General features: G+C 40.9%; 1 protein-coding gene across 1 annotated transcript; it reads left to right on the top strand.

The window, feature by feature from the left end:
* Nucleotides 1–1,923: 1,923 nt before the first annotated feature.
* snx27a (sorting nexin 27a) lies at nt 1,924–16,556 on the top strand. The gene is made up of 13 exons (XM_034124417.1): nt 1,924–2,384; nt 5,152–5,377; nt 5,517–5,709; nt 6,090–6,154; nt 7,191–7,295; nt 7,544–7,622; nt 7,879–8,042; nt 8,672–8,761; nt 10,220–10,369; nt 10,862–10,990; nt 11,221–11,280; nt 11,457–11,505; nt 12,395–16,556. The coding sequence occupies exons 1-13, from the start codon at nt 2,068–2,070 to the stop codon at nt 12,463–12,465; spliced, it is 1,698 nt and encodes a 565-aa protein (XP_033980308.1). The 5' UTR covers nt 1,924–2,067; the 3' UTR covers nt 12,466–16,556.
* Nucleotides 16,557–26,460: the final 9,904 nt, after the last annotated feature.

Genomic DNA, 26,460 nt, shown 5'->3' with positions numbered 1-26,460 from the left:
GAATGAACTTGGAGATCTGCTGGGGGTAAGTGACCTCTGACCTCTCTGTATCTCAGTTCTGCACAACCAACAGGATGCATGGCCTTCTTTTACATGTATGCTGTGGTGCATTTGGAGAGGATGATGAATGCTTTTAAGTTCTGCACATGCCCAGTGACAACACGTTTCACACCTGCAGAAAGCCAATGACAAGGCAGCTGTGGACAGCATTTTCAAGGAACTGGAACTGGACACAAACCAGGATAACAGATTCAGCGAGTTTACCAACATGCTCAGCTGCCTCATTGTGATGTGCCACAAGATTTTCAACAATAATTAGGGATCCAAGCACCACTTCGGAACCAGCATAAAGAGCTGCCTTCCTGTTAAAGAGACCGTTGTTCTAAGAAGGAATAATATATTAGTTATGTATGCTAAAATGCCATTAAGTAACAAAAATTGTTTTTTTTCTTGGATAATGTGAGCTTAGTCCGCTTATGATACTGGTGGTACATGCCTAAAACATTGGTTAGGTTTAATTAAAAGCTTTATATGTACATTATTACATTTGTTTTGTCAAACACTCCAATATATTTATATAATGATTTTTATTATTTTGCAAATTGAGGTTATCCATGCAAAACAGACAATCAGTATTATAAATCAAATATTTGTATGTAAGGCCAGCAGTGCACAGTGGCTCAATGGTAGGCACTTGCACCTCACATGTCTGCATGTCTTCCTGTGATATCCCCAGTTCCCTCGTCTATAGATGTGCACATTTGATGGACTGGGAGTTCTAAATTGCCTTTAGGTGTGATTGTGAATGCAGTTGTCTGAATGTGTTAGCCCTGTGACAGGTTTCAGACCTGACCTGGTTACCCTCCCTCTCACCCTGGGCATGTCAGAATAGGCCACCTTGATGCAAGGATATACTGTAGAAATAAGTTGAGTGGATGAAAGCATCCAGCTAAATATGGAATTCTTCATGAATTAATGCTCAATAAGTTATATTGTGAACATTAAATACTTATCTGCATCTTATCTTATCTGACTACATCAGTACATGTTTTGGTTAGTATTTTTCAAGTAGAAGTATACAAATAACATTCATCCCTGGTGGCATTGGTATCTTCAAAACGATATTCCAGCATTGATTTAAAATATTTTATTTTAGTGTACATGTTTGTTCTTTCAGCTTCTTCAATCAACGTACATTTTGTTTACTCCAGTCCATTAATTAGGTTACATGTGACTCAGTATATTTAACACTAATATTCTTTTAACGGCATGCATTCTGGCCATAATGAGTATAGTCATGTGCCTTAAGGGTTTATAACCTGAAGTTTTAATTCCAAACAAATACTGCAGTAGGTGACTTCACAGATTACTTCTCCCTCTCTGTTTTCTTTCTTTTTTAAACTGTGTCACAAGACAGCAACTCAGTTTGTGTGTGTGTGTGTGTGTGTGTGTGTGTGTGTGTGTGTGTGTGTGTGTGTGTGTGTGTGTGTGTGTGTGTGTGTGTGTGTGTGTGTGTGTGTGTATGCGTTTGTGTGTGTTTGTGTGTGAGATAAGATACAATTATAAATAGCTGCTTTATAATAAGAAACACATTGAATAGTAAAAGCATAGCGATATGGATTTTCAAATAAATTATTGTTCAAATATTTCTAACTATATTTAAATACAACTATTTTGATACATATCTTTGTTAAAATGTAGTTATGTTATTTTTTTAGAGAGTTCAGTCGAATTTTTTCAAAAAATAAATAAAAAATTCCTCTAGATAGAATTATTTTACAGTTTAATAAAATCTATAAATACGTTTCTCATATTATGACTTAACAAATACTGAATGTAATAGGGAAGTGATGAGTAACTAAGTATTTGAAAGATGAGACGGTCCAGACTTCCAGTGACGCCCGGCAGCAGGTCACGTTGTGAGGCCGTGTCTCGTGACGCCACCGAGGGGCGGGTTATCAACAACAGAGTCGGTCTGTGAAGCTAACTGAGGGAGAGGGCTCGAGTGTTGTTTTGAATTTAAGATAAGACACCGACTGGAAAGGGGGGCTAGGGCCTGTGGATAAGATGGCGGATGTAGGAGACGATGATACTCAGTCGGTTCTCCCTGCGGCATCCCGTAACGGTCCGGCCGTCGGTTCGTCTGCGGGCACCGCGGGCCAGAGCGCAGCTACCATCACGGCAACGTCCGGTCCGCGGACCGTGAGGATCGTTAAGTCCGAGTCCGGCTACGGCTTCAACGTCCGCGGTCAAGTCAGCGAAGGAGGACAGCTCCGTAGCATCAACGGGGAACTGTACGCTCCTCTGCAGCATGTCAGCGCCGTCCTGCCCGGAGGTGCGGCAGACCGAGCCGGGATAGCGAAGGGTGACAGGATCCTGGAGGTGTAAGTCAGCCTCTCCTGTTCAATGTATCCAGGTAGTTAGCATGTAAAGCTAGCTACCCAGTTTAGCCCGTGATGGTCCAGTTGCAAACAGTTAACATTAGCTGTCTTCGGGTTAAAGAACACCTATCTGTAATGACAACAAAAGTAACTGTTTACCTAGCTAACTAGTTATTTGTCCACTTTAAGAGTGTACGCACATAACGTTTGGTGATGTAGCTACACCAAGCTAACGCTAGTGAGTTAAACAGCTAACCTGCTTACATAAGTTGGACTACAGGCTGTGCATGTTGATTAGCTTTAGCTAGCTGGAGAGCCAGGTAGCTAACGTCTTGTTTAGCTTGCCCTTTGCGCAGTGACTGCTTACGCGTTGTTATGGACGGAAATTAAATGAGTTTTGTTGACATTGTAATGTCATATGCATAATAGTAGAGATGTGTATGATGTTGACCCGGTTGCAAGACAGTGGATGGCAGTGTTTTCCATCAAATTTAACATCATACTGTGTGTGCGATACTATCCCTATGTTGTTTACATGGCACAGTTTAAGGGGCTTCCTGTGTTTGCCCCTTATCTATATCGGTGTACTTGATTGTCACTTGTTTTGTCTGACACTTTCTGTCAGACCAGGAGCAGTCAGGGTCACATTTTGTTGTCAGTTTTTCTCTAGAGGAGTCTAGCCTCAATTTAAATAATGTACTACTGATACTTAAAGTTATTTACAATACAATTTAAGATAAAGGATGTTCCCCCAGAGCCTCCTATATTTTCAATTTTGCCAGCAGGTAGATATCTTAATTTAATATTAGGAATGTCTCCATGAGTTAACCAAACTATCAACAATTGTCCCACCATGGTTGTAAAAACATTGGTCCTAAAAAGGGTTGATTAAAAAAGAGCTTCAAAGGAACTTAATGTTTGTCTTAAACAATTAAATACATTAGTTACTTTTATATGTTTTCAAGGTTCAAGGTTCTTTATTGTCAAACTAACATAGCTACAGAGTAATTATGTTGTTGAAAATCTTATGTCACAGGCTTCTCCAACAATGACAATGTTTTGTAGAAGTCCTTGTGTATGGGTGACCTAGCATAACTTAAAGATTCGAACAGTGCAAACATGGTAATGTCTTTAACATGTTTACACACTTGACCATATGTTGCTTACAAAAAGGGAGAAGAGAAACAGAAAACAAGGAACACTCTGCTTCTACTTGCTGAGGCATCACAAATGTTTCACTCAACCTTTTTTTACTCCATTTAACTGTGAAATCTCTCTTTGGTCACATGACAGGACCTGTACTTATCATGTGACTTATTAACCAGCTTGACTATTTTTCATAAACTCAAAATAATCATATGTCAGCATTTTACTTTATAGTTTTATGAACAAGGAAAAATAACAATGCTGCTTTACAGTTGACCATCAGGGAAGTGGTAGTTTTTTGGACCCTAATGACTTTATACTTTACTGTATAAAATATACATTTAAATTATTTCAAAATGATGCTTGTTTTTTGAAGTTTATATATATATATATATATATATATATATATATATATATATATATATATTGTCAGTGTTGCAGTTCTAATGGACTAAATATTCAGTCAAATCATATTCACTGTACTTTCACTAAGCCTAATTCAATTCCAATTCTTCTTTCTGGGAGACAGTGCCTTGCTTCTGTTTCATCTCACAAGAGGATGATGGGATCTGAGTGATGTTGAAAACACAACACCTCCCCCTGTCTTCACCTTTTTGTCCCCTCCTACCACTGATGTTGCTGTCCAGTTGAACAACTCAAGAGGAATGCTGCTATGTCTCTATCTCTGGAGACATGGAATATATAGTGAAACGACCTATGCTAGCACTCTCGTTTGCACCCTCCTCTCCTGTGTTTGCCCGCTGTTCCTCATAGGAAGATTACCAGAGACACCTGATGCCGGTGCCATCTGGCCTCTGTAAAGCCAACAGCACAGGTGTCTCACAGCACCACAGGAGAAGGAGACATTAGAGCTGACCCTGTTACCCAGCACTCCCAACATTGTGTTTATCAATGGAGTCAAAATGCCCTTTCACTGACATTACTACACACCAAAATAGGAAAATTAACAGGATGGATAGTTGCAGCATTGGTCAGATATTATATTGAGGCACTGAGCTTATTAAGTGGATTAGTTATTTGCTGCAACATGACAAAACCAAAATAAACGCATTTTATTCATCCAGGACGAGTCACAACTCAGTGTTCACACAATGACTTGCACTCTTTCATTCACAGCGAGCTGACGACTTTCTTAAGTCTTTAGACTTGTTATATTTATCTTATATTCAAATATGAAACGTTATGTCCCAAATGTTATGTGTGGTATAGAAAATGCTCTTGTATATCAATACTTTTCAAGGTAAGGTATCACATTTAGAGATTCCATTATGGTGAAAACACTAGCCCTAATTTAAAGTATTGGAATTTGAATCAGGAGGGAAACAGTTCAATCTTTACAACATTACATTATGATTTTGACAAAAGATTCATTATAAATATTAAAAGATTTCTACCCTACACAAATTTCGCACCATAGCATGATGGTAAAGATCCAGTCAATCCTCATGCTGGTTAGTACTGAATTATTGATCTGTTGTGCTGTCATCTGCCATGTTACATACATTGATCATGTGAAACGATGGGGAAAGATAGTTTGCTAACTTTTCTAAATTCCTCTCTGTTTCTCCCTGTCTTCCTTCTCTTGCTCTCACTTTACCTCCAGTAATGGGGTGAGTGTGGAAGGTGCCACCCATAAGCAGGTGGTGGATCTGATCCGTGCGGGGGAGAAGGAGCTGGTCCTGGCCGTTCTGTCTGTCCCAGCTCAGGAGGCTGATGGACTGGAAGGAGGAGAGGAGGTCCAAATCAACTACGACTACAGTGACAAGCAGGCAGTGCCTATATCTGTTCCCACATACAAACATGTAGAGCAGCACTCAGAGAGATTTGTGGTGAGTTCTGATCGACAAATTACCTTACCCTTTTATTCTACCCTAAAAATCAGTTTTTTTCCTATGGTGGTATTGAAAACACTTGATGTTAGTGATTGTAAACATCTGTCTGTTCTGTCTTTTATCTCAATCACCATAGGTGTACAACGTGTACATGTCAGGTAGACAGCTGTGTTCAAAGCGCTACCGGGAGTTTGCCATCCTGCATCAGAACCTAAAGAGGGAGTTTTCCAACTACAACTTCCCAAAGATTCCTGGTAAATGGCCCTTCTCCCTGTCTGAACAGCAGCTGGATGCACGCCGTAGAGGCCTGGAGGAATATCTCGAGCGAGGTAGGCTGATATAAAAGGTCACTATTGTATTAACCAGTTTTTTTGCTGATTTTTACAACATGGGCATTGACAACACCTTTCATTTACCAATCCATTTGTTTTTCAATAATAATTATCCCTCCATTCTTTCAAGAACAGGCAAAATCCATAATTTGCATACAAAGATAATGAATACATAATTTAATATAACCTGTGGAAATCATGTAGGCGAAGAAAATAGGCCAAGCACAAGCTGCGATCAGTTTTCCGCCGACACAGAAAATACTGTACAGCTGAACAGAGGATAAGTGACATTCAGCTTCCTTTGTTTATGTAATTGACTTAACCTTACCCTTATTCTCTCCCTCTGGTTCTGTATTTGGTTCTGTATTTGACTCTAGTTTGCTCTGTGCGGGTGATCGGGGAGAGTGACATCATGCAGGAGTTTCTCTCTGAATCAGATGAGGTATGCGTCTCATTTATTCATTTTATATGAATGTAATAGTTTAAGTTGTAGTTACTTCTATTGAACTTTGAGTTCTCTTTTAAAACTTTCCTGGATGTTTATCTTTTGTTTTGTAAGCCAGTTCATATGCATAGCACTACATTAGCTTGATTATTACACTGTGATTTTCAAAGAGAAGGCTTTAGTTTAGGCTATCTATTAGATTGTTTGGTTAAGGGTGTTCAATCTGATTAGCCAAGTCTGTTTTTGAGCCCACTCAGTGGAATTTCTTTGCGTAATTGAAACTAAGCTCTTCTTCTTTTAATGAAAACATTTGGCATTTTGCCAATAATAAGTGTCAGCAGTTATGGCGATTAAGTTTAATTGCTTAAAAGTAGCTAGCTGGCCATCATCTCTGCCAGCAGTTCAAAGTTTAAACAGTAGAGCCAAAATAATTACACGGTTAATGGCATTGCCTTTCTGGCGTTTTAAGGAATGACAGCATTTGAGACAAATGTGACTAGATATGGCCCTCGGAGAGCGTAGAGCTCCGCCAACGCCAATGGTGCATTCACATGCTCCTTGGTCATGTTCCAAAAAATGGGATAAACCATGGGAACTACAAAGTCAAATGTTTTGTATATTATTGCTCAAAGCATTTTAAACAACACGTTGATATCTGTTTTTGAGTTGTTCACAGGAATTGTTCCAATGAAAGAACTTTCTTTGCCATTATTCCAGGGTTGCATGAATGCAGCACAAATGTCCTATCTCTTAATGTTAACAAAAGTGAAAAATAATTTGTGTATCCACCCCATGTTTTGGATCCTCTCCAAAATGTAACGGGTTCTTCCTTCGCCCATGCAACACCCTTCCACCAAACCTCATGAGTATCAAGCTAATGGTTCTTCTGTAATCATAACAGACAATCCGAGCTGTAAACACAACATCCTTGGTGGAATTCACGGTACACATGCAGGGGCACATACTTGTGGTTCCACACATGAGTTAATGCAACTCTTCAGCTGTTCTTATTATGTGTTGATTTGCCTTGCAGAACTACAATGGAGTGACGGATGTGGAGCTGCGGATAGCTCTGCCAGACAACACCACCATCTCTGTCAGAGTCCGCAAGAACAGCACCACAGACCAGGTGTACCAGGTGAGAAATACACATCTGCTGCCATGATGCTCTCACACCATTACCCTTCATCTGAACTGGGCTAGAAGTGATCCAAAGTCAAATAATGTCTACTTGTATTTAAGGTAATCCCTAGGTGTAGAATGTACATTTTCATGATACAATTTAAAAACAAAACGTAGACACACACTAAGAATTGAGCTTTCATAGTGCAATAGTATTTCTCAAACAATGGTTTTCTAACTTAACTGACTCTGCTCTTCCTGTAGGCGTTAGTGATGAAGGTTGGAATGGACAGCATTATGGCAAGCTACTTTGCCCTTTTTGAAGTCATCAACCACTCCTTTGGTAAGAACTGCTTGTGTATTTGATGTCTATGAGTGTTTTCCCAGAGATATGAATTGTTTTCTAGATTAAAACCTGTATCATCACAATGGTGAGTTTAGCTAAATGGGCCTAGCGTTGTGTAGAGTTTAAGACTGTAAGTTTAGGCAAGACATTTTGTAAAGGATAAAATGACATTTTAACTAATGACTAATCAGACCCTTTTCCTTTTTTCTCATCTCCTCCTCTTTCTTCCCCTTCTTTATGTTATTTGTTGCAGTGCGGAAGCTGGCACCTAATGAGTTTCCCCACAAGCTTTATGTGCAGAATTACACGTCGGCAGTGCCGGGGACTTGCCTGGCGCTCCGAAAATGGTTGTTCAGCTTCCAGGAGGAGGAGTTGCTAAGAGACAACCCGCTGGCACTGCACTACTGCTTTCACCAGGTAATAACAATAATTCAATCCCAAATGCCATGAACTCAGCACAAAATTTGGTACCCGTTCTTTATTTCCTTCGCTTATATACGAGTTGAAACTGTTACAACTTGTTGGCGGTTTCAGCAGTTTTTGGGTCATGGAAGGTTACTGTGATATTCCACCCTTTGTTTTTAACTACTAGACTACAGTGTAGTGTACTACGTCGGTTATCTGTTTAGTGAATTAATCCTACTGTTGAATTTCAAGAAACCAGATACAATGATACTTTACATTGGGGCACAACTTTTCAAAAATGTGTGACATTTTGAAATTTGGACAAAAGAATTATAATCTTCTAATGCAAATGGTCCAAAAATAACCGCAGCAGTTTGCAGGCTGTCTGCTAACCATTAAAGGTCACTTCCTGAAGCATTTAAAGCATGTGAGGTGTAGCAGTCACCCATTACAGAGATCTCTACTAGTAGAGCAACAAGTCAGCAAAACATTGATTTGAACCTCAAAATGAGCTCTTAAAAGCCCCATTTTATTTTTCTTTAGGCAGCCCTATATTTGATAGATAATAATTGTCATGCAGTGACCTTGAATAATATACGTTGTTGTATCTCTTCCCTTCACCCCACCCTGTGTCTGTCTAGGCATTGGAAGATGTGAAGAAGGGATTCATAAAAACAGAGGACAAGTCCTACCAGCTGCAGAAACTGGCCGAGCAGCGCAAGATGGCCACGGTCAGTCCCACAGACCACTCTTTGTTCGGGGGGGGGGGGGGGTGAGATTGGGATGACTACACTTGTTGCCTGCTGACCAGAGCCACCACCATAACGTTACCACATAGAAATGGACTGCAAATCAGATCGCTTTCACACTTCAGGACTCAGCTCTATGTGGTGTAAAAAGAGATAAAGCCATTGTGTTAATACTGACATTTGGTGAATCTTAAAGGGGACCTATCATGCAAAATGCACTTTTGTACGGCTTTTATACATGAATATGTGTCCCCGGTGTTCCAGGGAACTCACCAAGTGTCAGAAAATACAACCCTCTCTCTTTTCCTCCGTACCCAAATCTTTTAAAAACGGGGCTACAACGAGCGGATACAGATTGCATCCGACCCGACGTCAGCCCGGAATAGTGGGCGGTGACGCTCCGCCTACATGGGCAACGCTCCACCTATCAGGGGAATGAGAGGTTGCCGTGGCATGGTAACAGCATGGTAACAGCATGGTAACAGCATGGTAACATGACGCTCGTGCCTCGCCCCCCTGGTCGTGGTCAGCTGCAGCTCATTTGCCACAGAATCAGCCCTTGCAAAAACATTGCTGGAATACAGCAAATAGAGCGAAATGAGGCATGGCTAAAATGCATGATCTGTTTGGTATTTTGAAAAGAAAACTTCACAGACATGTTTTATATAGGTATGGCCCTACAATATATTATTCAAATATAGCATGATAGGTCCACTTTAACTAAGGCAGGGTTTCCCACACATAGACCTTATTAACGTCCGCCAAAGGATATTACGCGACCCATTTAGGTTTCATTTTATTATTATCCGTCCGCGAGCACGACGCCATCTGCGATCGATTAACTAGTGGACAATGATCCCTCGCCCTACCTCTCCTGTACCTGTTCGCTCTGCTATCGCGTGAAGGGTCGGCTTTATGCGCTCCGCAGTAACCCCGCCGCGAGGCTCCGGCGAACAGTTCATGAGCGTGCTCCTCTAGCATCCCCCCCCGTTCTCGGCTACCACCACAAGTATATTTCAGTTCTGTGGGAAACACTGTAAGGGGGGCTTTAATTGTCACCTAGCAGAACAACTCTCAGTATTTGGCCGTATCTGACATATAATATTTGTCTGTTTACAAATTGAAAATTCATACTTATAGGTAAAGTCAGTTTTACATTTTGTAAAGTCAAACTGACCATCCGACCATAGAATCTGTCCACTCACTGTTCCAGTATTGCATCATGTAACTCATTTCCCATTGACTGAAATACCTCTTTGGTATGCTCATATTATGTTCTCTCAACTTCCATCTAAAAATTGCTACTAACTCTGTTCACATCCCTGCTTTTTAACTGGGGTTTGAAAGAAAAAGATGTACATCTAACCTTATTTAGATTGCCATAACCTGGTGACTTACAGTATTAGTGATGGATGTGTTTGCTCTTTAATTCTCTGATAGTACCTGAGTCTGTTGCGGACATGTGAGGGCTATAACGAGGTGGCGTTCCCTCACTGCTCCTGTGACTCCAGGAGGAAGGGACATGTCATCACAGCCATCAGCATCCATCACTTCAAGCTGCACGCCTGCACCGAGGACGGCACGCTGGAGGTGAGTGTTCGTCTTAACGACTTGAGAACCTGAAAATGAGCCTGATGTGCCCTCTTTACCCTTACAAATATCATTTGTATATCAATTACTGTCTCCCTGTTACAGCACCTTATTGAAAAAATATGTATTTGTAACATGCCACCAGCATTTTTAGCGAAACAAACAATGGAGACACATCTTGATGATGGGGGCCATGTTTAATAAAAGCAACACTTTTTCAAACAACCTTTTACAAACCATTTAGTACATTTCATAAAGACTTCTTCCTTTTTTGATGCTTCGTTCAATGCAAGGCATGCAATAAATACAAAGTTTTCTTCCAGTTTAATGTTACATGCTGGAAGTAATTGATGTACAAATTGAAATATTTAAAAGGTCAAGTATTAATTAAAAAAATCCTAGATATTGAATTGTGAATGAAACTAATTCAAGCCGAACATCTGTATGCCTGTCTATGCTCTGATCTTACCTGCTGTGAACTCTCTCCCTCAGAACCAGGTGATAGCTTTTGAATGGGCCGAGATGCAGCGCTGGGATACTGATGAGGAGGGGATGGCTTTCTGCTTTGAATACGCCAGAGGAGAGAAGAAACCTCGCTGGGTCAAGATCTTCACTCCATACGTGAGTGTGCACACATCGTCACTGCTATTAAACACGCTTTGAAGGTTTTTTTGTTATTGTTTGTTTATTCATTTTGTGAAAGTAACATATGTTGTTATTCATAAAAGAACAAGTCAAACTCCATGTAATAACTGCAGCGGTACAAAGCAAACACTTGTCTCTGTTACTTTACAGACTGATTGTGTTGTATTTAAAGCTTGCCTCTAATTCCGTTTGCTTTTTTCTCCTAGTTTAACTACATGCACGAGTGCTTTGAGCGAGTCTTTTGTGAGCTGAAGTGGAGGAAACAGGTAAGGACCACTCCTTTCCTCTTTCATTGTGGGAAGTGCAGGACTCCATGCCAAGTTTGAAGTTCTAAACTTAGCTTATTTGTACCTTTTTTCTTTCTTCACAGATACAATAGATGTTTTCCTCAGGCTTCTGTTCAAAATTATTAATTTATTGTGTATGATTTCTTTGCCTTCAGGTTGAGGAAGAGGCATCCGACAAAGACAACAAAAACTGCAGCAACAATGGTGAGTATTATTTTTCCTCAATAGAAAAGTGAATACCTTTGTAAGAACTGCACCAACTGAAGGGTAAAAGGTTGTCTAGGGCAAATTATAAAGAAATATGTATTCCGATGTGCTGCTGAGTAGTGCTGTGAATGACAGCACACACCAAGCACCATGAAATATGCAACAATTCCTGAAAAACATTTCAAAGAGCAAGGACAGGGAGAGCATTTTAAGTATTTTTCCTTCTTTTTTCAATATGTTAAAGGCAAAAATATGTGAACATTAAGCTAGCTTATAAGATACTGTAGTTCAGTGACATTGAATTACCCCTGCCCCTAAAAGCTGCCCTCTGAAACGCTTGGGTTTTATTGTCACACTTGTGCTGCTCCTATTTTATTATAAGGAACTAAACAAAGTCAAAGGGTAACTACAAAGTGGAGAAAGGGCTGCTTTTTATAGACAATTCACCAAAGCTTCATAATGTACTTAACTAAAAGAGAGAGTAGAGTCTTCTCCAGTGCAAGTAAATTACTAGCACATAGTGAAACAAGCCTATCAGGGCCATTTCCTTGAGACCCAAGCATTAGAGGGAAGTTGAAACAATTTGTTGCGTGTCAGATAGCGCAAGACCAGCAGAAATATGTGGACAGACACAAGCAAGGCACGAGGAGGAGTGAGTAACCTTTGGAGTTACAGGAACAGAGACAGATAATGATCAGCTGAGGACTGAGAAGCCTTGAAGGATGAGGACAACTTGTGGAATGAAAATCCCTTATTTAAAGCACAGTTGAAGTTCAGGGAGCGTTCTTAGGGACAGTTGCAGAGACACTGGCTGATGTATTTTCACAAGTCACATGGCATGCGCCCATCATTCAGCCTTGTTCCCTGAACCGTCTCTCTGTTCTAGAGTATCTGCCTCCTCTGGAGACGCAGCAGAAGGGATGGCGCCACCTAGGGGGAGAGATCGCAACTTCCTAAAAAAATCATTTGTCATCACTCGAACTAGAACTGGTCCACTTGCATCTTCACAGCCACCCCAGAGAGTGCCCATCGAAAAACACAGAACTGAGTGACAGACTGAGGCGATCCATGCCCCGAAAAACAAACTGGAAGTGACCGACTTTGGGAAAATTGGAATAGCCACACTTAACCGACCCCAGGGATACACACAGCAAGAAGAGCAATGAAGGAAAATAAACAAAAGCCAACTTTCATGTCATTTACTTGATCTACGTAGCGTGTCTGTTGATTTCCTCCATGCTTCTGCCCTGTGATGTTTGAGGACACAAGCAAATTCTCGCCACCTGGTTGAGCTGTAACACATGCAAACGGTGTGGGACTGGGCAGGGTCCGCACAGCGCTGCGGCACCACTCACGCAGAGGCAGCACCTCAATGAATCGCCATTTCACAAAGGAGCTGACGTGTGATATGATTGTCCAAATCGATCGGCTCGGACCGATCCACCGAGACCCTCGGCTTCTGAACCAAGCTGAATATATGAATGATGAGATACAGAAAAAGGGGGGTTTCACTTCTTTAGCAGGTAGTGATAAATAAATAAAGCAAATTAATGCTTTTCACCGATGATGGACATTAACACAAAAATAATGTTTTCTCTCTGTAAGGTCAGAATATTCTTTGTCAGAAAACGTTGTCGACTAACTGAAATAGTATGTTGGGGGGGTTCATAATTATGTATATGTTTAACAATCTTAGTGCTGACAAAATATAGATTAATATAAAAGCTCTAATAATTGGTTTCTTGATCTAACATGAGGAAACACTAACTCAACGGCATACAAGCTGCTCTAACAAATCTCTTTTTCACATTTTGTTCTGGCCTAACGTATCCTACCCAGAGAAATACGTCTGTTGGCAGTCTGCCATTAATGTCAGTATGTGTATTTATCACCCTCGCAAGTGTTTTATTGTGGTGATTTTGCAGAGCTTGTAAGTTGAGGAAGAGTCCTTCTCTGTGCAGAGATGATCTCTTGGAAAACAAGGTTGGCGGGCCAAAATGTTTTTGAAATGGCACAGGTTCTGACCCACAGATTGTGAAAATGAAAACAGAACAGGAGAGTGTCGTCTCTCGAGCTGCAGTTTTCTGAACAGGCAGCAGAGAGCAGCAGTGTAAGACAGATTTAGTTCTAAGCTTTGAGCAGATATAGAAATCTTCTTGGAGCTTCTTAAAGAGTGATCCCTCGGGCACTGTAACTCACCCAAAAGTATCACTCCTCTGCAGCTCGTCCATTAACCACGTCAGGAGGACAGATGGTGTGTGTGCAAGTGTGTGTGTGTTGTACAGAGAGTAGATGGTGCATAAAGTTGTGCGACTGAAACCACAACCATTAGAAGACATAGCAATGCAAGCAGCTGTCTGCCTCCTACTGCACCTGCATTGGTACAGTATTAGTTGTGTGTAAATGCACATGACATATGATTATATGACACACAACACAGATTGTTTTGCGTTTCAGAGCAGCATTTCACACAAATATAACAATTTTTTTTTCTTATCGCAGATGTTCAGTTTAAAAAATAAAAATAAAAAAAAAAAATGCTCACTTTAAATGTGTATAAAGAAGGTTTACATGCTGACAAAAAAATCTGAATGGAAACTGTGTGCTGAAAATGTATTGATTTCACCTGAAAGCAATAGAGTTTGTTTATCCCCTTAATGCTTAGTAGTTTTTCTTGGCTCATTCAATACTGACTCATTCTTAAGATTCACTCACTGTCTGGCAACAACCACAAACCTGAAGTGGAGACTGATGTTTATTTTTTTTTCACACTGACATTTAGAGCAAAAGTTCAAGTTTCACTGGGGTTAAAAATATTTACATTTTGTTGTCAGGGTTAGCTTAGCTTTCCGTTCAATAAATGTTTTAATTCACGCAGAGGTTAAATCATAATTTCAGTCAGCTACCTTGGAGCATGCTGTGTGAGTGTGTATGTGTGCTGTTTGTGTATGCGTATGTCCTCTATGTTTATCATTGACATTGCTGATAAGCTTTTAGGCTCTGATTGGACGTGTCTGACAAGCTGTCGGTGAAAGAGCCAGAAAATAAAGATGGTGTTTTGTATCTGTATGACAGCTGAGACGCCAGACAGATGGAGACAAATAGGAGGCGTCTCCTATTGTTTAGTTAACATTTACAGCCACTCACACACGCACACACACACACACACACACGCACACACACACACACGACTCCCTGCTACTCTGCGTTTATGTTTTGACAACATTTGTAACAAGGAAAGATATAGTTTGTTATTTATCATCTAGTTGTTGCCTCTGAGGACAGGCCTCAGTTATACACAGCTTAAGGCAATATATGTATGTGTATGTTTTACAAGCACAGCACAGATAGCTGAATTGTAAAATAAATTGCAATGGATGGTCATTCTGACAGCCAGAGTAATAGCCAATTTAGAGATGGATGACATTGGAGCTATTCAACCATGATGGTGATTATTTTTCCCTTTGTGAGAGGGAGAGGCAGATAGAGCTGGTTTGACTGTGTGTGTTGGCTTTTCTGTCCTTCGGCTCGTTCTTGTGTCCAGGTTGGTCTCTCTCATCACAGGAGGATGTGGTTGCCGTGGCAGCACCACGTTGGCTCAACACAGTGCAGCCTCTGTTCCTTTTATTCCTCTCAGCCAACTCAATCACTCCTCCCAATAATGTATTCAAAGCAGTGTTTTTTGTGTTTGATGTTTGTTCTCTGTCCCTGTGTGTGTGCTGCTGTGAATATGCTTTTAGAAAGCTGCTGTTCTTTTTTCTATGTTTCGGTTTGTCTTGTCTGCGCCAGGTGCCATCTTCCGCTCAGTCACAGACAGGTGTGTGTACTGCTGTCGTCCGTTTCCGTCACCGGTGGGATAAATGTCATTGTAACAGTGTTTAGGTGAGAGCAGAGAGACGACGGGAATGTTAAGAAGCACGTCTTTGTGTGGTTGGCCCGTGTTTGTGAGTCAGTGTAAGCTGTGCTGTGGGCTACCTGTGTTTGTGTTTGAGATGCTGGACAGCCTTGACTTGTAAGTGACTTATTATTCACAGATGATAGAATCCCCCGCAGGACATAGCAGATAACGAATGTTGGATGGTACAGCAAACATGGTGGAATCGGAATAAAAAGTGAACAGGCTGAAAAGTTTGTGTTCGTCAAAACCGCTCCTTTGTAAAATGCTGTCGCTACGGTAACGGATCTGTTTCTAGAATCGTGTGCCAAATCAGCGCTGATTTCCATCACATCAGTCAGCGGCAGATATTTTCTATGCTCTTTAGTTCATTTGAATTCTACAGCATTTCAGACACAGTCCAGTGTTTGAACCGGCATTTATGAGGCGGCCCAGTCGGTCTCTTTCCTTTGACACTGTTGCTTCAGTCGGAGCCGCTATGTTTAGTCTTCATCAGCGCTTTTGTGCAGGTTTGATGTTTATCGACCTCTGAATAACGCATCCGACTTGGAGGGCATTAGCTGCTGGCTCTTCCATTTCGGATTTTGGGTCCTATCATGACTAACATGAAAGGTGGATGTAAGTGCAGTTTTAAAAAGTGTTAGCCTTTGTGTAACTAATTTGTGTCCATTGCTTTGAAACACGGGGGTTTTCCATCGCAAGTAGGCAGTGACATTAATTAAAAATCTAAGCCTTGTTTGTCTGTCTTCAGCATAACCTGTAAATAGTTGTTTTAAGAAGAAAGAGAAAATCTCTTGGACAAAATGCACTCTTGTTTCTCCAACGCAAAACTTTTATTTATTTAAACAGAAATGAGAAAGATTGGGGAAATTATAGTGTACAACGCTGGAGCCACCGTTGATCATTAATTGTGTGCGTGGGGAACAGCTGAGTGGAGGATTATCTAACTACACACGAAAGCTGTTTAAATGACAGGCAGCGTCTAAAAAATCCTGATGCAGAACTAGCCTACAAAATTGACATTTTATATCTTAAAAAAACACATGAAGGTTTACTAACCAATATAAGAAAAAGGAAAAAACGGTTTGAAAATGTTGTGTAGAGTAATAAATTGTAACAATATTTTAAATAAAGTTATATATTGGGAAACAAAGCTGTCGGTCTGAACTTATTTACGCACTCAAGAACATAAAACCATGGACTAATTTTGTTTTATGTTGGCAGTAATCTGAATTAGCTCCAGGGGTCTTTAACAGCTGTTGAATGATGAAGCACTCAGGTTGTGGTTATCAATGTATGGATTCCTTTCCTTACTGTGGGACAACGCCAATGTCAAGACATGTATTCCAATAAAGACATAAAGCGATAAAGCAACAGGATCGCTCATCTGGGACCAATTACTTCCTGAAAGAAAGACGAGTGCACCTAATAAGCTTTTAATATCTCTACATTTGAATTGGTCAAAAATGTAACAGCCATGCTGAACAAATTGCTTTTGATGAATGTCTCTTTTGTGAGCTGCCAAGCAAGGTGATGGCAGTCCCATTCATGCACCTCATTCAGGCTCGAGGTTCATTTTAACCGCCTCACATTTAAATGAGTAATTTGTTCATGTGTGGGAGGCATTTATGCAAATGTATTTTATGTTTTGTCGCTGGTGGTAAATGCTAAGTTCAAAGCTGAATTATAAGTCGCAATATGACAGAATGAGGTGTTTAAGCAACTTTAGTTTTTCTTAACGCTTCTAACAGCATTGTACAGCCTGCTGGGAGAGAGGCGACAAGGAACAGATGTAACAGTTTGCTGGCAGGAATAATGTCCCCTCATCCCCATTTCTGCAGCTTAAAGGGGTTTGAGATACATTTTAGAGAACGTCACTACTTTTTTGGAGCCGAACAAATGACAGAATAGAAACCACATAGACTGTCTGATTAGAAGTTACTTCATTTATGAACAGCCATGCTTTGCTGCAGTGCTTCATAGCATACTATCCAGTCTTTAAAAATTCAAATGTCCTATGTGAAAATGCCCTCAGGTCTGCAGGAAAGGGAGCAGTGCTGTACAGTACATAACGGGTCCCATGGCAGGGAGCACGGCTGCTAATAAAAGGTCCACAGCACATTATTCTATCAGGGCAACGAGTACGCTGACATGTTCATGGTGACATGCTGTACAGATCTTCACTTCGGTCACTGTGCTCAACAGGAGCTTTTGCAGTCCCTGGGAAACTGAGGTGAGGCTTTAATTCAAAACAAAAATACAGAGACTCTTAATGCACCCAGTGGAACCAAGCCCATAAAAACCCGTGTGCATTCATTGGCACTGCCGAGGTGAAAATACTCATCTCATTAAGGCTGTCTCACGTGGGCACTATATGCGGACTGCAGCCTGCCAGCCTCACCACCTGCCCTCACTTTCCATTTTTCTGACGCCTAAGTCGGAGGGAAGGTATATTTTGAACCATACTTCCATACTCATCTATCAGGTGTGACTATTGACATATTGTTAATCTGTTTTAGGACTATAAACTCATACTAAGTAGCCTATTAATAATATGTAGCTAACAGGAGCAACTGTGCTGTGTTTTTTTTTCTTAATATGGAATATATATGGCAGGGGTGTCCAAACTAAGGCCCGGGTGCCAAATGCGGCCTGCGGACCATTTTGAATCGGCCCTCAGCAAATTCAAAAGTATAATGAAATATGGCCCACAAATTAAACATCTGCTATTGTACTTCTTAAATATATATGTTCAAATATATATAACACAGTATTCATGTGTTATTAAGCCCAATTTGCAAATGTTTGTAGCCTTTATTTATCCAGGTAAAAAATCCCATTGAGATCAACGATCTCTTTTACAAGGGAGACCTGCCGCACATTGGTTACACATGTAACAGAAAACAAAAAGGACACATACAACATAATGACAGGGGTACAATTGACAAACTTATTCACAAAGAAAGGTACCAGGAGTATCAAATATCATTTCATCAAGCTGTGCTTTAAAATGATGCAGGGGAACCAAAATGCTCATTTTCAAAATGTTTTGCAGAGTGTTCCAAGCTAGAGGAGCTGCGCACATAAAAGCTTTAGTGCCTAAAACAGTCCTAGCACTTGGTACATGTAATAAAAAAAACACATCCTGGGATCTTAGGCAATAGCTAGCGACTCTGTGATATTGTTCAACGAGCGGGAAATTATGATAACAAATCGTGGTATGTTCTGTTCTCTTTTTAGGTTGAGGTCTCTGCCTTTATTGACTTTATAAGTTTCCTATACTTTAAGTCATAAGTTTAGATGTTTCATCCCTTCCTGCTGCTGAGTCCTAACCCTTTAAGTTAATCGTCCTAGGTTATAGAGAGTTTGTGGATTGTAATTTGGACTGTTTCTATGGTCTCGAGGATCTGTCTTTCCTAAGGATAGATATCTTTTTATAGTTATTGTATACTATTTTACCTTTATACCAAAGTACGTAACTTACACGTTTTATTTATACATGATACATCACTTGATTATTATCTTTCAATGTTCCCCTCAAACACTAAACATGTTATGCTCGTTTTCTAATGGGTCTCACCTTGTTTTGTAGAAGATGTTCAGGATTCCTCCGCGGAGATAGAAAGGTCAGTTGTTATAAAAGGAGATCAGAATCCCTTTTATAGTTATTTCCTTATTCCTTATTTAATCGGTCCTGCCTGGGTCTCGTCATGCTACTTCCCTGAAGGCTCCCACAGGATTGTTGTTGACATCTTCGTGGATTCATCTTCTTATTATAGACACATGCATTTCCAAACATTTGGTCTACCTATGCTGTAAAATGTATTATCTCTTCGATTTACACACGGCATCTATTGCACGTCTGTCCGTCCTGGGAGAGGGATCCCTCCTCTGTTGCTCTCCCTGAGGTTTCTCCCATTTTTCCCTTTAAACTGGGTTTTTCTCCGGAAGTTTTTCATTGTGAGGGTCTAAGGACAGAGGGTGTCGTTTTCTCATACTGATATTCTGCACAAACTGTGCTGTTGTATTTGCTGTAAAGTGTCTTTACTGTAGAGTATTTTTATTATATATACAGCACTTTGGCTCGACCAAAAATCGTTTAAAAATGTGCTATATAAATAAAACTTGATTTGATTTGATAATCAAGGTAAGGTTTAGTTTATTTAGTACAAAACAATTATTACAGTTTCACAGAGTTATTTGTAATGTTTTAGCCTGGTTTTTAGTCAAGTATTTGGTATTATAGGCCCGTTATGGGAGTGTGGTATTTTATCTTTTATTGGGCTCTTTTTACAGAGTATTCTTGTTACTTAATTGGCTCGTTTTACCGAGTGGTTATCGTGGCTCTTTTTAGAGTATACGTTTCTCAGATTGAGAGGTCTCAGTTATGAGAGGTAACCTAAGATTAAGGCTGCTGCTTCTTGGTAATAATAATAATAATAATGGGTTCCATTTATAAAGCACTTCATATTCGAATTCAAATCCCGAAGTGCTACAGGCAGTGAGCAGGAACAGTATAAATAGACATGACACAACACGGTAGGATTATTAAAAAGCAATAAGAAATAAATAAATAAAAATAAAGATAAAAGGATGGTAAAAAGGTCTAGGCAAAGGCTCTTTTGAAGAGATGGGTTTTGAGGCCTTTTTTAAAAACCTCCACACTCTGTGGTGCTCTAATGTGGGCGGGGAGAGCGTTCCACAGACTGGGGGCAGCCGAGCAGAAGGCCCGGTCTCCCATGGTACGGAGCTTAGTCCTGGGGGGTTTGAGCAGGTAGGAGTTGCTGGAGCGGGTGGTCCGCAAGGAGGTATGGGTGGTGAGGAGTTCCTTGAGGTAGGGAGGGGCAGTTCCATGGACACACTGGTGGGTGAGGACGGAGACCTTGAATTCTATCCTCAGTTCTACGGGTAGCCAGTGTAGTGTTTTAAGGATGGGGGTGATGTGGTCATATTTGCGCACCCTCATCAGGATCCTAGCAGCGCTGTTCTGTATGTACTGGAGCTTCTGGATGCTTTTGTTAGGGATCCCGATGAGGACTGCATTGCAGTAGTCCAGCCTGGAGGAGACAAAGGCGTGGACCAGCTTTTCGGCGTCGGACAGAGTGAGTGTGGGGCGGAGTTTGGCGATGTTCCTGAGGTGATAAAAGGAGTTCTTGCACAGCTGTTTAATGTGGGCCTCAAAGGTCAGATGGGCGTCCATTTTAACACCCAGGTTGGTGACTATTGAGGAGAGGGTAATGTCCTGGCCGGAGAAGGTGATGGTGGTGATGGTGGATGACTGAACCTGGTGTGGGGTGCCAACTATAATGGCTTCGGTCTTGGAGCTGTTGAGTTTCAGGAAGTTTTGCTTCATCCACGCCTGTATCTTCTCCAGGCAGGCAGTGAGTGTGGGTGAAGGCAGGGCTGCAGAGGAGGTAGGGTTGATCCTGAGGTACAGTTGGGTGTCATCAGCGTAACAGTGGAATGATACTCCATGTCGGCTGATGATAGAGCCAAGGGGGAGCATGTAGAGTGTGAAGAGGGTGGGGCCGAGAACTGATCCTTGAGGGACACCACAGGTGACGTTGTGGGTACCCGACTCTGCCTCGCCCAAGGAGACGTACTCTGTTCTCCCGGTGAGGTAAGATCTGAACCAGTCAAGGGGAGAGTCAGAGAGTCCGATGGTGGAGTGCAGACGATGGAGGAGGATGCCGTGATCGACGGTGTCGAAAGCTGCAGTGAGATCGAGGAGGATGAGGAGAGAGGGAGCAGTGAGTTTATATGTACATGGGACCGGATGTTAACGTCCTGTCAATCTACGTATGTGTGTACTAAGGCGGCATCCTGTTAGCTATTCTACTAAACGTGTTCTATTTACATCCTGTTTATGATAGGTGTGATGTTACCACAGCTGAGTGGAAATATACAGAGTATGATCGTATGCACAATACAGGTTAAAGAAAAGTGATTGCATCAAATGAATTCAGGGTAATTCAACAATATCAGTGAGCAGATGTAAGGTGGTAGTTTACCCAGCATGGCTTTGTATATGAACATGTACCAATGACTGAGTCTCCGAACAGTAAGTGATGGCAGACTTGCCCTGGCATACAGGGTACAGTGATGAGTAAGTGCTTTACAGTTTGTAACAAATCTCAGCGCACTGTGATAGGCGGCATCTAACTTGATTAGGTAATGGGCAGGTGCATTCATATATATCAAATCACCATAGTCCAGCACAGGTAAAAAGGTCACAGACTAGCATTTTCCTGGCCTCAAGCGAAAAACAGGACTTGTTTCTGAAAAAGAAACCTAGCTTCACCCATAGCTTTCTAAGCAGATTATTGACCTGAGGTTTAAAATAGAGACAATCATCAAGCCAGATACCAAGGTATTTATAACAGGTAACCACTTCAAGTACTTTTCCTTGCGTAGTAACAATATCCAAAGTGGTCTCCGGTAAATAAATTCAAGAACATTTTCTAAAAATTTTAGTTGATAAGAAAAAAGCCCAATGACACATTTCATAACAACCTTGAAATATACCCTTCATATTTCCTCTTATAAGCAATCTGAGCCTCCTGTTGTAAGGAATGAGCTGCTAACACAATAAATGAAACCCTACGGAGAGCTGTGTGTTTTTTTTCATCAATATCAACCATAATTTACCTAAATTTGATTGATTTTTGGGTACCACTTTACAATAAGACTACCCTTATAAAGGATTCATAAAGGGTTTATAATTAGGTTATTAATTAGGTTGTAAACACTTTATTAATCATTAAGAACCATTTATAAACCAGTTCTAACATAGTTTTCATACATCAACATAGGCTCACTATTTGGCAAGATGACTAAGCCTTATATTGGCACTAGCTTACTTTGTCTTCTTCATCAGCCAGCATCCTTGGTATCTGTTGTTCACTGAGTTGATTCTCCCCCCTTCCATCTTGATGTTTCTTGGCATCTCTTTATGACCATTAATGTATGAGTTACTAACATTTATAACTGCCAAAAGGGAGCCTTGTAAAGTGTTAAACAAATCACCATTTATTAATGAGTTACAACCAATTTATAATTTGTTTAAGTTATATTAAAGGGCCCATGTCATGGCCATTTCCACTGATCATAATTACATTGAGGTATACTAAAATAGATTTATACTGTGCAATTTTCCAAACTCACATTGGTTTCGCATACAGCATCTCTGTCAAGTATGTGTATTCAGCAGTATTCACTCTCTCCACTAAACGACTCGTTGGAGCTCTTGCTCTCCTCCCTGTGAGCCTAGTGTGCTCCGATTGGTCAGCTCGGCCACTGTGTTCTGATTAGTCAACCACCAGAGAGGCTCCGCCCGCTTTTTTCGGGGAACATCAGTCTTATAATGGCGTCGGTACAGCCGTATATTTTATACGCTAACTAACCGAACTGTACCTACAACTGTTGTTATAGAAGAGTGTGACGGCCCCAGGGCCTTTGTGCAGGTGTGTTGCAGGTCTTACGGTGGGGTGGAGCTGAAGAGGCTAATCAGCGCGATCACGGACACCTCCGTAGCCGAGGTGCTATTAAGCCCAGCGGCCCGTCTCTCTCCAAAGCGGCTCGGCGATTCTCTCCCCTCGACCACCTATCTCTGCATTTACCACAATAAATGTGCCGTGGTTTTGTAAACTCGTGTATGTCTCCTTGTCTTTCCGTTGTGGCCTACGAGCCGGTCATAACAAAGAGTAAGTTATTTTTACCTGTAATAAACTACTACTGTTTGATGAGAAATCAAATCATGGTTTGCTATATATGAATGATATGTTATAGGAGCAAATAATTCAGGGAAGAAAGGATAGGCCTACTAAGTATTTCCATTAAACTTTATTTTTAGAAATGTACAAAATGAACATAAATATACATATATACACACGGTATATCATCCATTCCTCCCCGCATCTTGCCTGGGCGCAGCCGGTGCCTTTTAGGACGAGGCCTCAGTAGTAGTAGTCCCGTCCCCGTCATGTATTGTCCGCCAGGATCTGGCTGGACGAAATCAAATGCAAATCACGAAATATTAGAGAAACTTAGTTGTTTTAGATTCGTTAGTAGTAGTTGTGGTAGGAGTGTGGATCTATCTAATGAACAGCTTGCCAGCTAATATGCTAACCTAACTTTATTGTTTACTTTGGTAGCTAACAAGATATGAACGCTAGCTCGGAGGAACGGCAACTATAATGTAGTGTAATAAAACTATGAACAAAAGCTAGTGGTTCATATTAGGCTAGCAATAACGTGTTTATAATTGCAATCTTATACAGGTATTCTGCTACGTTCGGTCATACATTGTAACTTGCATGAATACATTGTTTTGCGCTAGCATACAGCTAGACTCGTTAGCTATACATGCAGTATGTACATGTACTTTCACAATGTACGGTAAATCACCCGGAGTATACTGTATGAGTATTCCGTGTGTGTGACTGCAGACATTCTCCTGCCATGACAAACATGTAAGGCCATCTGCTGACATTGTAGTTGATATATTTAAACGCTAGCAACGTAGCATAACAAAAATGTTTTTCCGACCAAACCCAGGTCTAGCTCCGTCGGTTAGATCGGTAGCATACACGCTACGCCAGCTATAATGTAATTACGTTTCGCGACTGACCGCACGGCAAATCACCCGGAGTATATTGTCAATAGGTATTTTGTGTGTGAATGCAGACATTCTCCTGCTATGAGATACATGTATGCAAGGCCATCTGCTGATATTAGAGTTGATATATGGAAACGCTAGCAACTTAGTTAGCACAGTTAGCACTGTGTCAATGGCTTAGCAGTCCAACACAGTTTACACATTTAAACAGTCTTGTTTGATAAATACACAAATAACAATGCAAACTTACAGGTTTTGTACCCGAATCTTCCCCTGCTCCAAACGGTACAAACAAACTTGGAATAGCATCGTTCTTCAGTTTCAAATGCTGTGCATATCCGGCTTCAAACTGGGCAATGTTTTGGAAGCTTTCGTCTGTGAAATGCCGGTTCTTCGAACCTCTGAAGGAACAGTGTTAAAAAGACATTTCAACCACTGACTTCGTCGTGGTTCTTCCGTCGGTAGGACAAACAGCTCAGATTTCTCCTCACATTTCAGGAAACAGGTCCTTGGCAGTGGCATGACTGGATCGATTGTGAACTGAACCAGAGCTTCCAACAGTAAATGTTAGGCTGGCAGAGGGTGCGGCCAGCGCCGCTGGGTGTGGTCATAGCTCTTCGGGATTGGTCCATTTCGTTCCGGGTACCGCATGACATCATGGCGTACCCGGAACTAAATGGAAGACTCAAATGGGCAGTGACGTATCTCCAACGAGGCGTTTTGGGGAGGTATTTTCTGTGTTAGAGTTTTACTCGCTACAGGGTGTACTTTGAGGGTTTTGACTCTGCACACCGTTTACATGAATAAAAACCTTCATAACACACAAGGAGACGGGTAATAACCGGAAAAGCATGACATGGGAGCTTTAAGCCTTAAAGTTATGCATAAATTAGGGCGTGGTCACATTGAGTGACAGGTCTGTCCAGTGACTGCTGCTGTTAGCTTTCTGCTCTGCTAGCAGCTCCGTGATGCTACAGGGGCTCTGCCTGCTCAACTCATCCGGGGAACATAACTTGAACTGTGCCGTGTTTGTTGTGCTGGTGCCTTGTGGACTATTCTTCATGCTTATATCGGACTATTGTGACTCGCTTTGCGGTTAAAACAGACGGTGCATGAATGCAGTTTTGCGGTAAGTGAAATTTGAGTACTTTATTTATGTGTTGCTTATGTTTTGAGTCAGCTAACGTTAATGAATGTTAAGGCTTGGGTTAGCATGTAAACAAGTGGTAGCTACATCTGTGCTAATTATGCTAATCGTAGCGTCCAAGTTAAAACCTAATAGAGAAGTGTTAAGCATTAAGTGAGATAATATTGTAGAATAAACGGCTTCTGTTTGAGGTTGGTAAAATAAGGTCATTCTTGTAACTTAGAGAGATATTTTATTAGGTAGACCTATGCATCGCTAAGGTTAATTTAAATTCGCTATGATCGATTATGTAGACAAGCTAACGTCAAAGTAGTGTTGAAGAGCGGCGTATGTGAAATTAACCTCACAATAAGATGTGTGTATATTACAAATAATAATGTCATATTTCAAGATGATTACTTATTATATATATATAAACAATATGGTTGGTTTAGCTGGAGTTCATTATTGAGCTTACCTTACACGTTAACGTCACCGTCATATCTGAAGAACGAACCCACACCTTGTTCTTTTTATTAATTGTATTACCAAATTGGTATCAAATAAATAGTAAGCATTGGTAATACCAATGCTGATAAAGTAAACTATTTTTTTTGAGTATTTGTGTCTGGGAGAAGGTACTGTCTGTACCCAGTTCCTATGTTCGGCAGTTATAGACTGGGCTTTCTTGTAAGAGAATAAACGGATCACGTTTTGTTCAGCCGGATAATATCCACATGTCTACACTACTTTTATAATTTTCGAATCATAAATCTAGTCGCCAGAAGCTAAATGCTAACGTTATGCTATAAACGAACTACAACAGGGTCGCTGCTTCAAAGTCACGCCAACTTAAGATCCATATTAAAAACTACAGATTCAAAATTGTACAAGTGAACCGTTTGTTTGAACAGTTTGCAAGAGCGCAGGTACTTGCTTTCAAGCAGAACAGGGCAAACAAACTTAGCGGGAGTGTTTTACGTGTTCGGTGTAATGACGTAAAACGGCCTGGACAACTTCTGTAGTCCTATTCAGCCACATGTTAACAACCATCGTTTTTCAGACACGTAAACTCTTCAAAAATCACCAGCGGGGTCACTGCTGATGGATTTAATGTCATAGAACAAAACGTGATCTGTCTCTTGTCAAACACAGACCTTATTTCGAGCTATTTTCCAAAATCCTATGGAGAAATTGCATTGCTTTTTGTCGAAGGAACCGGACGTGGTAAAAATGCTAACTTACTTCCGGGTTTTAGGACGCGTCACTGCGGTTCTCTATTGAGAAGACGATCACTACGTGACAAAAGTTTTC

The sequence above is a fragment of the Trematomus bernacchii genome, unplaced genomic scaffold (genome assembly GCF_902827165.1).
Source record: "Trematomus bernacchii unplaced genomic scaffold, fTreBer1.1, whole genome shotgun sequence".
NCBI lineage: Eukaryota > Metazoa > Chordata > Actinopteri > Perciformes > Nototheniidae > Trematomus > Trematomus bernacchii.
The sequence above is the reverse complement of the archived record's forward strand: the minus strand, read 5'-3'. Positions and strand labels throughout refer to the sequence as shown.

Excerpts from the sequence above, each read along its gene's own strand:
- snx27a (XM_034124417.1), top strand. The coding sequence starts at position 2,068 with ATGGCGGATGTAGGAGACGATGATACTCAGTCGGTTCTCCCTGCGGCA. Across the intron at positions 6,155-7,190 it reads TTCTCTCTGAATCAGATGAG|AACTACAATGGAGTGACGGA; the intron begins GTATGCGTCTCA and ends TTTGCCTTGCAG. Across the intron at positions 7,623-7,878 it reads AGTCATCAACCACTCCTTTG|TGCGGAAGCTGGCACCTAAT; the intron begins GTAAGAACTGCT and ends TATTTGTTGCAG.